This window comes from Lepidochelys kempii, chromosome 5, assembly GCF_965140285.1.
Source record: "Lepidochelys kempii isolate rLepKem1 chromosome 5, rLepKem1.hap1, whole genome shotgun sequence".
NCBI lineage: Eukaryota > Metazoa > Chordata > Testudines > Cheloniidae > Lepidochelys > Lepidochelys kempii.
In genome coordinates, this window is record NC_136384.1 from 84,670,944 (window position 1) to 84,685,641 (window position 14,698).

At 40.0% G+C, this 14,698-nt stretch overlaps 1 protein-coding gene across 1 annotated transcript in view; it reads right to left on the reverse strand.

Moving 5' to 3' along the window:
* Positions 1-1,518: 1,518 nt before the first annotated feature.
* SYK (spleen associated tyrosine kinase) overlaps positions 1,519-14,698 on the reverse strand; it is an 81,323-nt gene continuing 68,143 nt past the window's right edge. Inside the window, exons 8-14 of the mRNA XM_073344903.2 lie at positions 13,852-13,939; positions 12,218-12,395; positions 9,820-10,029; positions 9,206-9,395; positions 6,993-7,133; positions 6,589-6,701; positions 1,519-4,517 (exon numbers count right to left, since the gene is read on the reverse strand). Coding sequence (XP_073201004.1) covers positions 4,445-4,517; positions 6,589-6,701; positions 6,993-7,133; positions 9,206-9,395; positions 9,820-10,029; positions 12,218-12,395; positions 13,852-13,939 — 993 coding nt within the window. The 3' untranslated portion in view covers positions 1,519-4,444. The remainder of the gene's footprint in view (positions 4,518-6,588; positions 6,702-6,992; positions 7,134-9,205; positions 9,396-9,819; positions 10,030-12,217; positions 12,396-13,851; positions 13,940-14,698) is intronic.

Sequence of the window (14,698 nt, forward strand, 5' to 3'; positions counted from 1 at the left end):
TGTCTAGCTGCTTTTCACCTGAACTAATAGGTAGGGCTAAGGCACAGGGGAAATGTGGGTGATTGCTATAACTATTACCCTAACCTGAGATAACATTCTATCAATTTAGTATAGATATTTAATACCGTTGCTTTCATTTATGTTTCTAGAGGCAAGCTAAGCTACCCGAGACTGACAGGCCACAGCATTGTTAAAATTCATGAGCGAAGCAACATTGGATAGTGCTTGGATGGGATGGGAGACTTCCATGGAACAACTGGATGCTCCAAGCAGGGAGGTATTGATTTAATAGGTGACATGCATCCCTCTGAGTCAGTACTCAAGCCCTGAAGGCTAGCTGTAATCCTTGAGGTGCTTTCCTTCACTGTGGTCATTAAAATACCCCAGGATACTTTTTTCAAGAATGAGAGGTGCATTTTCCTGGACAAAATTTATTGCAGGAAATTACATACAGTTAGCCTAAGATTTCCACTCTCATTCATTTGGTTACAATATCCTTTTCTTCTTGCCCTAACTTGTGCAGTGTGTTACTGTGTGCTCTTCAATAGCTGTCATGTTTTATCCCAGAGTTGGCTGCACTTCAATGGTAGGGGAAGTGATGGATTTAATTTAATTACTTATTTTTTTCTAAATATATAATCAAAGTGAAAATGCAAATTAAATTAAAGGTAGTTACAGAAAATAAGAGGTAAGGTGTTTAGAGAATGAGAGAGTATTAACAGCATTAAATCTATTCAATCACTGCCATCTGCTGGCAAGATGTGTTTCTTACAGCTGGATCAGCACAATTCTAAGTGACTAATGGATTGAGGAATATCATTATTGACCTTTTAAAAATAAAAACAGACAGTTTCAGGCGTTTAGCCTGAACCTGTTACCAGTTCTAGCTGTAATTATTTTAGTTCATGAAATTTATGGGTATTATTTTTGGTTCCAAGTTTAAAAAAATCTTCACTTGGTATATTTCTTGGTATATTTAGGGTTTATCTACACACTGGTTCTTTTCAGTTTCTTTAAGTAAGCAATGAGTGGGGATGAGTGAGTGGGACCACAATACAACTAAGTACCAAGATGCAAATGATTAAAACAGATGGCAACTGACATGATATTGAATGCTTTACATAAATCATAATCTTAAGAGATTATACTTTTCCATCAATGTAATAAATACATCTCTTAGAGAGGTGGTAACTAAGTGCACGGAAGAATTCCTCCAGCAACCTATCTGCATGTACAATGGGCGTTAGGTTGACCTAACTATGTCTCTCAGGGTGCAAAATTTTGGCCCTGAGCAATGCAGCTAGGTCAACCTAAATTTTAGGTGTAGACCAGGCCTGAGTAAGGGAATCACAATCAGGCTCAAAATAAACAATCACAGTAATTTGACAAATACATATTCACTACCTTGTATCAGTAATGGTTAGAAGACAGTAAATAAAACATAACTATATCACAGTCAAATATATTTTTAAAAAGGATTCTTATTACAACCAAACCTTTTACAAAAGAATACCTTTAATTTCAGTTTAATAATATATTCATTTAGGTCACAAAACTTTATATTCATACGCTGTAGGCTTTTAGAGCAAAGCTAAAAAACAATAAAATAATACTAATCAGGATCTTTCTTCACTTTTAAAAATGTTTTAAAAAAGAAATGGGAGGAGGTTGGGCCTCCCCAACTTTGTCACATTAGGCCATGCTCTCAGAGGGTCCGAGAGCATGTGGAATTGTAGCCCTTCTTGGTGATGGGATTTTATACTCAAATCTCACTTGTGCTTGATTTACATCCAATTTCATGCACAGGTGGATTATCGCACATGGAGATTCTAAATTGTCTGTGCAAAAGTGAGTGCTCAAAAATCAAATAGAGGCCACTTCCGGACAACATGGCCATGCAGAAAAACAGATGCTGAGATATCTAGCTTTTCAAACCAACCAATTTATATACTGGTCCCACTTGGATAAAGATAAATAGCCTTCATTTTCAAAAGCAACTCATGGTTTTGAGTGTCTTTAAATATCAGGTACCTTTACAATGTCCTCCATTGGACACCTCAAAACTAAGGCATTGAAAAATCACTAGTCACTTTTGAAAACATAGGCCATTTATCTTTAATTTAGTAAAAAGAAACAAATGATCTCTTACATTAGATCTACAGTACCTACAAATATTTCACAATGGAAACCAAACTTCTATAACCCTCTTCTATGTTTGAAACATTGGCCCTGTGTAATCAATTTCTTTTTCAAAGGACAAAAATACCATCTAAATTAACTTTTAAAATACCAGTTAATGCCATGGTAAAATACATATGTTCTGAAAATACATAGAAATAAATATATCAAACCTTAAACATTATTCTTCTTTGCATACCCGTATTTCATGTAGTAAAAAAATGTGCATCCTTTTATGTGCATGCCAATAAATTAATTTTGGGAACTAGTTATCTTATAAGAATAGTCTACATATATTTGGAAGGTGTAAATACCAATAATTATTTAGGATTGAATACAGGGCTCAAAAACAGTATTGGAGTATGGGGCTGTAATTAAAAAAGGGAATGAAAATTTAGGCTACATATCAGGATAAACTTGGAATATTTAAAATGAGACTGGAGAAAAGTGGCAATAGGGAACAATCAGGGGAACTGAATGATTTGTTATCTTTATACACTGCCAGAGAGAGTTTGGTGCATTGCAAACAAACAGAAAGACAAAGACTCCTTCCTGAAGGGTTTACAGTCTAATGCAAGATGAAAGCTATAATGGTAGCACAAACACTAACATTATGGGAAGGGCAAAGGTAATGAAATTGAGGCAGATGGATCCCTTGGGATAAAGGGATTGGGGCTGGGGGATGCTCTGATTCCTGCAGAGTGAGAAGTGAAAAACTGGTTGCACTTCAAATGTCTTGAGAGTTCCCTTTTTATGCAATGACGTTATTATAAAATATTAGAGTGCTGGTGCCCACATTTCAAGGAAGACATTGATAAATTGAAGGGGGTTCAGAGAAGAACCATGAGAATGATTCAAGGATAGAAAACATGCCATCTAGCTCAATCTATTTAGTTTAACAAAGAGAAGGTTAAGAGGTGACTCGATTAAGTATCTAGAGAGGGAACAAATATTTAATAATGTGCTTGTCAATCCAGCAGAGGAAGGTGTAACACAATCTAATGGCTGGAAGTTAAAGATAGACAAATTCAGACTGGAAATAAGGTGTCACTTTTTGACAGCGGGAGTAATTAGCCATTCGAACACTTTACCAATGGTCATGGTGGACCCGCTAATCACGGACAATTTTTAAATCAAGACTGGATCTCTGTAAAAGGTATGCCCTAGGAATTTTGGGGAAGTTGTATGGCCTGTGTTGGAGCTCTGACTAGATGCTCACAATGGTCCCTTCTGGCCTTGGAATCTGTGGAAGCGCGTTGTGGAAGAGAAGGAATTTGAAAGAGGAGGTGGTAGCTGTTTGGCATACAACATCAGGAAATCTGTTAAAAGACATAATCCATAAAAGACATCGGAGGAAGAGGACAAAGGTAAGACAGAAAAGGAGATGCTTCCACTGGCCAACCAATGCTCTCTCAGCTAATGCAGGCACAGACAATAAGTTTAATACTGAGCAACATTAACTGAGGCATTGTTACTCCCTCTACTAGAAGGAAGCATGCCCCAAGGACTCCTCTTGTATATATGACTATTCCCCTAGACAAGCTGGAGAGTCCTGAATAGAAATGGGGGCAGGTCGGGGGAAGAGGAGAATTCAGAGGGGAATGGATGCTTCCTTGCCACACTGTAGGGATTCACAAATTCTGTTTCCTCTCTCCTTGCATTACTGCAGGGGAGTGTAGGGCTTTTTACTTGAGAGGATTTCAGTGGTCCAGGTAGAGTACATTAGGATATAAACTAAGAATTAAACAGTCAAAGATCAATACCTTCCTCTCCCTGGGAGAAAAAACTTTATCAAAGCTTGGGGACTTCTGAGCAATTTTTAGCGTAAATAACAGTAGTGAGAAAATTAGTGGCAAGGCTTTTATGCTGGTTCTGTATTCAAATATATGCATGAGAGGAAGAGAGATGAAAGAGAGAAAATGGAATTTGCAATATACATCCCTCCCTCCAAAGACAAGAAGGCTGTATGTAAAATAAAACAAACTTAATTTAGTAGAATTCTAAAGATCTATTATGCTGTCTTTGCTGCACACAGTGTAGCAATGTCTGCTTTTGAAAAGATATTTCAGGGCCGGAAATTGCACTGAAAGCAAGTAAAGGCATCTATTACAAAGGGCTTTGTTTTGAACTTTGGTACTGCTGAAGCTCTTTATGTTGTCGACACTGAAGTCATGATGTTTTCTAAAGCTAAAACTTTTGGATTTCATTTTCAGAAGGGAGCTTTCAGCAGACCAAAGTGAGCATAAGGTCCGTAGTATCCACATTGTTAATGTGAAATGTCATAATAGTAGTTACGTAGTCTGAGTTCAACAGCAGAAAATCCTGGTCGGTCATCAATCCTGTAAGAGGAAGAGAGATATGACGGTATAGTAATTGGAAAGCTGTGAAAGGAATGACTTTTGGACCACTGTTCCATCTCCTTATACCCCCAGACTTTGCTGAAGGTTCATGTAAATGGTGAAGATATTATTAGAATTACCACCAGAGAGAACACCAAACGGTGATTGTCACACTAAAGTACATCCAGATCAACTAACCCATTATTCATCTAGACAATGCAATATATTACCTATTACTATATGTAGCCAGAGTCAGTGATACACCAGTGCACGAAAGGATAAAACTGCTCCCCTTTACCTTCTACCTCATTTATTTCAGATGTAAGGTGTGGAAGATAGTCCATACAGTGCAAAATCTGACTCATAATGAGAGCTATGACCACAGCCCTGGAGTTGCTTCTGCTCATCTCTGAACGTGGTCCTGGATACATGGCTAGAATGAGTTTCTTTTACCCGCTATTAATTCAGGCAACTGATTAAATTGAGAACAAGTCCTTATGAAATTTACATTATACATGGATCCATTTACTTTATATGGGTATAGAATTCCTTTTCAAGCACAGGTGCACTGTCCTTAGCATTTGCCCTGGTACATTTATTTCACGGATATAATAATTAGTTTTCTCATAATATATTTATTCAATGATGTCATAATTAAGTGTTTAAGACTTTGCAATTAATCCTGACAGAAGTGATTCTGATGTGATCAACAATTGTTTATTGCATTCATTGAATTAATCAGGGAAGAAAGTCAGGCTGATTATAAGAAAGAAATTATATTTCTGTGAAGCTCATTATGTTTGTTGTTATTTCTAGAAGCACTGTGCTCACAAGGACTGTATTCCTGCCATGACATACCATCCACCAAATTCCGCTTTCAGTTATTTACTGATGTAAATTGAAAGGAACTTCTCCCAATTTATGCCAATGTAACTGAAAGCAGAGTTTGGCCCACTGCTTTCATATGTAGAAGACTGTTTCTTTTTGAAATGTACCTGTGATGCATACAATATGATTTTTGTCTTGTTTTGCAGGAACACTGAATTTGTAGTAGTTTAAGAACCCGTCTTCTCACCATGGCTGATTTTGAAGTGTAAAAAGCATAAATTTAAATAATTTGAGTTTAAATGTGAAGACACCAAAAGACTGCATAGCCATTGTAGTCCCCATACAGTCTGATATTTATTTTATAGGAGGTAGACAAAATATAGGGAGGAAAAATCAGAATTTTGAAATATTTTGCAAGTTGTTTCTATTTTACAGAGTTCTAAATAAAGAACTTTTTAAAAAACGTTTTTTCAAAGTAAAAATATTTCACATGTCAAATTTTTGAATATTTATCACACAGTGCAATAAAAGGAATGTCCAGGTTAGGGTGGGTTTTTGTGCTTTACATTTTCAAAATTTCTTCAACTTTGGAAAAACTATAGAGTGGAAAAATGAAATTAACTTAGCCATTCTGTAACTTTTCAAAACTTCAGTCTTAAAAAAGTTAGTTCCCCCCCACTTTTTCCTCTTAATAACTTTTCCAAAGTTGTGGATGTTTTGAAAAGATGGGGGGGTGAGGGGGAGGAAGAAAGAGAGAGAGAGAATATAATGTAGAAAAAAATCTAGACTTCAGTGATTCTATTGCATTCAAGGGGGAAGGGAGTGGGAAAATATCTGATAATTGGAAATTTTCTTGTTTTCAAAAACTGAAATGGAACAAAAACTCTGTTAAAAATATCATCAAAAGTGACATTTGCCTGTGAACAATTTTGATTTTGATGAAACCCTATTTTTTGGCCAGAACATTTTTATGCCTTATTCTTGTTTAAGCAGTGTGGAAAATATCACATTTGAAATCAGATACATTTTTTGTTTGATAGGTAGATAGTAAGGGCATATAGTTCCACAGCAACTTGTGCTTATTTGAAAGCATGATGGACTGCCTGAAGATTATAGCTCATTGTTTCTAATTAAAACATCAGCTGAAAGTATATGTTTTCAAATGTCTCTTGTTTTCTTTCTACATATAAGCTAAGCTGCCTAAGAAATATCAACAGGAGGTAAAATGTCACATTACACTTACTTGTATGTCCAACACAGTTTCATCAAGTCATAGACCTCACTTGGACAAGCCTCAGGAGATTCCATTCGCTCTCCTCTTTCAATCATCTGGGCAACCTCACTTCCTTTCATTCCCTAAAACAGAATGATAAAGCCTCAGTTGCAGCTAGAGTACATCATCCGTGCTGTCACTTAGAATATGAAAGGTATAGACACAGCAAACTTTGGAGCCACACTATAGCCCATGTGCTTCATCAAGCTTCCACAAATGGGTAGCTGGGGATTGCCCTGGCATGGGAGAATCACTTGTTGCAGCAGAATAGATCTATCAGATATGTGTGCGTGCACGCATGTGCACATATACATGTGTGAGGTTATTACTTTTCACTAACTTCGACAAAAACATAACTGAAAAAAAATACTCACCTTATATGGCTTTTGCCCAAAGGAAAAAGCTTCCCACATTAGAACCCCAAAGCTCCAAACATCACTCTTGCTAGAAAATTTGTAGAAGTTCATGCATTCTGGAGCATACCACTTGACTGGCCATTTCCCATGGCTTTGTGCCTAAAAATGAGTCACAAAAGAAAAAGCAGGCAGTGGAAACAATTACAGTTATCAAAATTCAAATATGCCATGTTAACTGAAGAAATGTAAAGCAATGCCTTCAATTTGCTTACTCATGCACACACACACAGAGGAGTTATTACTGTGCTATTCACAGTATTCCACACTCTATGTTCTAGCATAGGAATACCAGGAATACCACAGTAAAGGTAAATTTATCTGCAAATTATTTTTGGTCATGTTTTTAATGGCATCTGCTGCATGCTATTGTTTAATTTAATACTCAATCGTTTTGACACTTTTTTAAAAATAAAGGTTTTCATATCAAGTCTCAGTTGCACAACCTGAGACATACCCAATTAACCTGAGGCTCATACTTGCTTCAAGGCAGAACTCGGTCTCAAGCAGAGATTCCCTTTTGCCTCAAACAGCATAGGGACTGACAGCATTGCATTATGATACTGAGTTGCAATCTAATTAAGTTATTTCTTAACACTATTCTGTGGCAATACCAAGTTATCACAAGGCAATGTCACTGTGAAACTCCACTCTGCTTTTCAGTGGGAAAGAGGAATGCACCTTTGTCATCGACTCTCAGGGCTGGTCTACACTACTGCATAAGTTGATGTAACTTATGTCACACAGGGGTGTGAAAACAACACCCCCCTGAGCGATATAAGTTACATCGGCTTAAAGTGCTATCCACACCTTGCCATGGTGGCCTCTTGCAGAAGTGGAGTAATTATGCTGATGTAGTGGGGTAGTGTAGACATGCCCTCAGTTAAGGTCCCCTCTTCACTTGAAACAAACTGTGCTTTTAAAGAGCTCATCCTGATCCCAAACATTTTACTTGTAATTAAAAACATATTTCTACTGTTTGTGGCTCCCCAACACCAATTGTAATGAGCATCCTCACACTTTTCTTAATGCTACCGCTCATGTAGCATTGCCCTCAATGCTACCGCTCATGTAGCATTCATGCAGGTTGGCCCTAACTTACCTATGATGATAAATCGATTGAGTAGGACGAAGAGGAGGAGAGGACAGGGGCAAGGAATGATTTGAATTGCAAAGCCTCACATGCATATCTGGCTATTCACCTAGCCTTGGAGATGTTTTGACAAGAAAGACAGAGCAGTGAAAAACATGAGGAGAGGCTGGTATCATAAGTTCATCCAAAAATGCTTCCACAGAGGACTTGGATCTCATTTTAGCCCTAGATATTCTGCTCTTCAGGAAATACAACAGACCAGCTCCAGCTTAAAAAGGACAAAACCTTCTTGTGTTGGGAACAGGGGGAGCAAAATCAGAATATAAGATAAGGGAATTAAAAGAAGATATGATGGGCCCAAAGGTCTCTCTTGACTCTCAAGGACTGTTATATTTTTATGAAACTTGGCAGTCATTTCCTTTCCTTTGGATGCAGGCAGCATAATTCACTTAAAACTGAACTGAACAGTCCCTCTATACAAGGATTTATTTAGCCATCATTTAACCAAACTGTTTTCATTCAACCTCCTCCCAAAATGAATCATCATATTTCAATAACAACAGTGTTAGGTTTAGTTTTGGTTGATGATGTTGAAAGAGTTTGGATGCAAAATATATGCAAATGGATTGACACTATTCTGTAGTAGAATCCATTTCTAGGGCTGGGCAAATGTTTTTAATTGAAAATGTTTTTCAACAGTAAATTGGGCTTTTGACTGAACAAAAATTTTCAAGGAAAGTGTCTGCTTTCTGTAGAAAACTTTGACTTGTAATCAAAAAACAATATCTGAAAAGTCTTTGCCTTTAGGCCAAAACCAATCTTTTTGGCTGAAAATTCCCCGAGCCCCCTTTTTTTGTGTGTGGAAAATAGTAAAAAAAATTTCCATTGAATTTTTTTTCCCAACCAGCTCTATACAGTTCAGTAAGGCCATTCCTTTGTTTTAATTACCTACTAACAGGCAACAAAATAATAAAATGTGTTCTGTATTTCAACTTTTAGAATAACTACTTCCACTGAAAATCATTCCATAAAAAACAAAATCACATCACTATCAAAGTCATATACCTTGTACTAATCTTACCTTGTAATAATTCTCATCAGAAGCAAGAGCTTTGGAAAGTCCAAAGTCACTAATTTTGGCATAATGTTGGGTAACTAGCAACACATTTCTTGCAGCCAAATCCCTGTGTACAAAATTGTTTTCCTCCAAGTATTTCATCCCCATGGAAACCTGATGCACCAGCTCTGTTATATTCTTTTCCTTGACATGTCTGAAAGTCATAATTGGGTCTGTAAGAGGTCAGTAGTTCATTTTCATGACTTTTAATGGAGTTACTGTACAAATTCATTAAATGACCTTCCTTGCATCATATGGGTCATCGTGTTCATTTATGTTTTAATAAACTTTAATTAGAACTGATGACAGAAGTGGTTCCTGAACAAAAATAAGAGTTGTATTCTCAGATCAACAGGCAATTGACAGTGGGGCATTTGGAAATGTTTCATTTATTCAAAAATGTGGCAGTTTCATCAGAAAATGTTTGATACATAGGAGTCTTACAGTAGCTTTCCACACTGTAGATTTAAGAAAAGAGCCCATTTTCATTGGTATTCAATTTTTTTTTTTAAAAGAACATACCAATCTCATTTCCTTTTTTGATAAAACAATATAAAACATACTCAAAGCCAGCATACCGGTTTTTCTGCAAAAATTTGTTCAACGGTCCAAGTTCTGCCATCTCCATTACTAACATCCAGGACTCAGCTTCACATATGCCTATCATTCGGACAATGTATGGGTTATCCAGTTGCTGCATTACATTAGCTTCTCTCAGTAATTCATCCTTTACGGCTGGATCATTATTCTCATTCTTAAGAATTTTTACAGCTACTGGCTTGGCACCCCTATAAAAGAAAGTCCAGTTGTGGGATTACCTGTAACAAAAATTCTGACTTGCAATACACACAAATTTCTCAAGTGTTACCGTACACCGACATTGACACTTCTAGGTTTATAGCAGAGATTAGAAGTGGTGATACAATTGGCATGTTAGAATTCTTTTTGGCACTGAAAGGCAAAAAAGTGTAACAAGAGTATCTCTTACAATGGGTGAAGACAGCTGAATGAAAGATAGAATTGAAGGAATCATAGAAACAATGCACACGCATCCAAGAGAAGGGTCTTGTAAACAACCGCAAGATCCTCATCCCCACTCTGGCCCCTTTACATTGGATAAAAGGCCTGAAGCAGTATGAAGGGGCCCTGAAAGCCCTGTGTCTGGCTGGGGGAGGATTTCCCTAGTGCAGGCACATGGAAAATAGCTATAAGGTTGCCTTCTAAGGACCACTTCATAAGCCCTGGTAAAGGGGCAGGTTGATATGGTGTTCTGGGTGGGTGGGACTGGTGTGTTGGGGGCAAACCAGGAGTATGTAGCACTCCAGAGACTCTAGTCAGCACACTGGCAGATAGGGCAGCCAGGGAAGGCTGCTGTAACTTAGAGAATGTGCAACTGAATGGGAAAGTCATTGTCTGGAGAACAGTGGTGAATGGTCATAATTTGGGCCCAACAAATTCACAGTCCATTTTGGTCAATTTCACAATCATAGGATTTTTAAAATCGTAAATTTCACCAGTTCCAGATGTTTAAATCTGAAATGTCACAGTGTTGTAACAACTGGGGTCCCGACCTAAGTTCCCTGTAATCTGTGCGGTTGCACAGCAGTCTTCTTAGCACCACACAGGCACTCAGGGAACCCACGCGGGGACCTGCTGTGGCCAGGGGAGGGGCGCCTCTCCCCTGGCCCCAACCTAGCCCGGCCCCCAATCTGCCGTGGTGCCCCTCTCCCAGGCCAAACTCAGCCCCAGCCTGGACCTGCTGCAGCACCCTTCCCCTGGCCTGAACGCAGCCCCGACCTGGCCTGCCAGGGGAGAGACACCTATCCTGCAAGCCCCAGCCCCGGAGCTGCTGCAGGGAGAGAGAGCTGGGGGGAGTCCTCTCTCCCCGCCATAGCCCTGGAGCACCCTCCTGCACCCCAAACCCTTCATGCCCAGCCCTACCCCAGAGTCCGCACCCCCAGCTGAAGTCCTCACACCCCTGCACCCCAACCCTCTGCCCCAGCCCCCTCCCACACTCTGAACCCCTTGGCCCCGCCCACACCACATGAATTTTGTTATGTGCACCAATATGAAGGGCATGTGTCACATTACCTCCATCTTGGTGCACATAACAAAATGCATTCCACACACGGGTGGGAAAAATTAGAGGGAACACTGGTCCTGACCCAAAAGAGGGTTGTGGGGGGCAGTCACAAGGCTACTGTGGGGGGATGCGCTTTTGCCACCCTCGTTTCTGCGCTGCTGCTGCCGGTGGCAGCTCTGCCTTCAGAGCTGGGCTCCCAGCCAGCAGCTGCAGAGTTTCCTGGAGTTGGGTCTGACCCGGCCCCAGGAGCAGCCTGTGCAGGGGAAGAGGAAGCACTGTCCCTGCTCAGCGCAGCTAGGACTAGCAGCTGGAGTCCGGCAAAAGGTGGGAGCTCCCAGACGGGATGCCCCCAGCCCAGCCCTGCCCCTCCCTGGCTCTAAACCCAGCACAAGGGGGTTAAAGGGGCCTTGCAGTGGCTGCGTGTGTGTGTGTGTGTGTAATGACCACGTCACTCACCTGACCATGGCAGCCTGGGCCATCACCCACCCATAAGGCCGGCCCTGGCCCCCTGCAAAAAGCGATGACCCCACCTCATACCATGCCACCCTCATGTCTGTGCTGCTTCTGACACTGGTGCTGCCTTCAGAGTTGGGCGCCTGGCCAGCAGCTGCCCCTCCCCAGCTGCCCAGCTCTGAAGGCAGCACAGAAGTAAGGGTGGCAACACTGTGACCACACCCCCTACCCTCCCCCCCAGCCAGATTTCATAGGACAGACCAGATTTCACTATATCGATGTACTGGGCACATTTACACCATATGGGCTAAAATAATGGCTGGGGAGTACATGAAGCTTATATATTTGGACACAGAGGGAGAAATGTGTGTGAATTTCACCCTCAGTTACTGTATGTAAAACATTTTGTGACACTAAATGAAATGGTAGTAAAAACTTACTTTTTCATCATATAGAGCCCTTTCTTTACAGTACCAAAGTTACCAGAGCCAAGTTCTCCTTCCTCCAGAGACAGCAGTTTTCTGTCTAGGGAGACATTTTTTGGTTTTATCTCCTCTGGATCTGCATATGGACTTTCATAGACTTCTGTGTCCATGGGCAAGGCATCCCTCTGATCTCCTGCATTTCAACCAATGAACAAGTTATCAAATTACAGGAAGTATGTCAGTTACTTATGGTAGTTCCTGCCTTCACACCTACTGTATTCACAACGTAGGTGATCAGAATTGTCACTCATACCTCTGGTTTAGCTGTATGAGTATTTGCTTAAAAAAAGCTTAGCTACTGATAGCTTCATACACATGTGGCATTACTCACATTGGGGGGCATTGGGGTAAGAATGGTGAGCTACCTCATCTTTTTATCAACTTATTTTCCTTTCTACTACCACCAGCAGTGGAAAGTGTAGCATTTGTCATCACTACCTGCATTGTCCTTGCTGGTACACTGATGTGCCATTTTTTTTGCAGCCTTGAATACATGGAAAATAAATAGACTGTTATAAATAAGTGAAGTCTTTCCGAGACAATGTTTGTGGATGTACTCTACTGTGTGTCATTGTAAATGTTAGCCTGTGCTTATAGTCTGATCCATTGTTTAATCTTGGGAAAAAGTTCATTTATATGGTGACATCTTATTTGTATGCCCTTACCCTTTCCATTCCGCATAAATATCCACAGTCATCAACTTAAAAACACAGTGCTTTTCTGAAAAGTGACTCTGGTAAAACTGGCATCATGAACTTCTGTGTTTACTGTCAGAATGATTTCCAGATCTAATTTTCTCTGTTTAAAAGGAACATGATGTTTTACTAACCGCCTGCCCTGATCAACCTGGCATCCAAAAGTCCAAGTTGGGTTCTTTCCTTCTCTTACATCATGACGGGTGATGAAGGTTCTGGAAACCAAATTAGGTGACCACTTGTACCTCTACAACCTGAGGTCTCAAAATTTTGTGTGTGTGTGTGTTTAGTGGTGGTGGGAATATTCTGCACCCTTCTTCAAGGGTGGTACAGCAGGCATGTGTACCAGGTACCATGTGTACCTGCACCTTCCCTGCAGGTTCCAGATATTGCAGAGCCCCTCTTCATCCATCTAACATGCCCGAAGATGCATGTGGTAGACTCTAGCCCACAAGTAGTAATCATTTTTAAATGGTTTGAAATGTCTTCCTTTGTTGAAACGGTCACATATTTTAAAAGTTGACAGCATTGCTGTTACTGAACAAACACTGAATTATCTGTCTGAGCTCTTATCCATACGTAAAGGGCATTATGCCAGCACTGAGCCCTGTGCTATTACTGCCCAAAGGGGAAAAACAGGCTATCCATAAATCACCCCCATGCTGTTATTCATATTGTACCAACTCCTCTGACCAGGATGCTGTGTCCATGCGTTGCTGCTCACAGGAAGAGAGCCGAGAATGTAGTGGGGTTCCATACAACCTTAGACTCTGTGTCAAGGAGCCATGGGAAAGGGAGAGAAGGATCCTCCTCTGTATGTCTGGGCTTGGTAGTGATTACTATTGGCAGGGAGAGGTAAAGGTTTTGGTACTGACATAACATATCTCTGCCTACCTTGTTCAGCTCCCATTAGAGCTCTCGTCCTCTGCAGCACATAAGGATTAAAAGATGCTGAATCATCATGAGGAATGGATGGATGGAACTGCAGCACACAAATAGAATTTTTCAGTTTGCTTAAGAAATGGTGCCCTTGAAAGCAGTTTATTTCAGGGGATTATGGCATAATGTATGCTAGAAAGATGTAGGTGGAGAATTAGAGCATAAGAAAGGGGTCAAACCAAGCTTATCTCATTCTTCAGGTTATTGCTTGAGTAAATATGCAGGCCAAATAAAACATATGCTGCTAAAGCAGAACAAGGTACTGCAAATAATTCAGAGCATTGGTTGTGAGATAATTAACTTTAATGGTTCATGCACAAATCTTATCCTGTGGTCATTTTAATTTGCATGCAGTTTTCAAATCCTATTTCAGTGTAACACTAGAAGTCCTCAATATTTTTCTTTAATTTTTTTATGCCCTGATTAAGTCTCTCCAAACCCAGGCCATACAGAAATTCTGAGCACAAAAATATATCTATTGTCAATGCACATATTGTAGAAATGGCTCCAGTTCCACTATTTTGAGGAAAACAAAGGTAGATAGAGATGACTTTAATACTTTTAGGCAATCAAAGATTATGGGCCAGATTCTGTGCCCTACTCAGTCCCCTTTATGGTTGTCTCATTTCACAAAGGGGCCAGAAACTCACCCTACCTCTCCAGCATGGGGGAATCTCCAGCAGATGTAGAGCCAGTTATGCCACCCGCACTGCAAACTTTGTTGTAGGGGAGTGAATATGGCTGGAGTGCACAATTTTTTCCCCTCAAACAGAAGCTCAGGAGAAATGAGGACATAAATGGG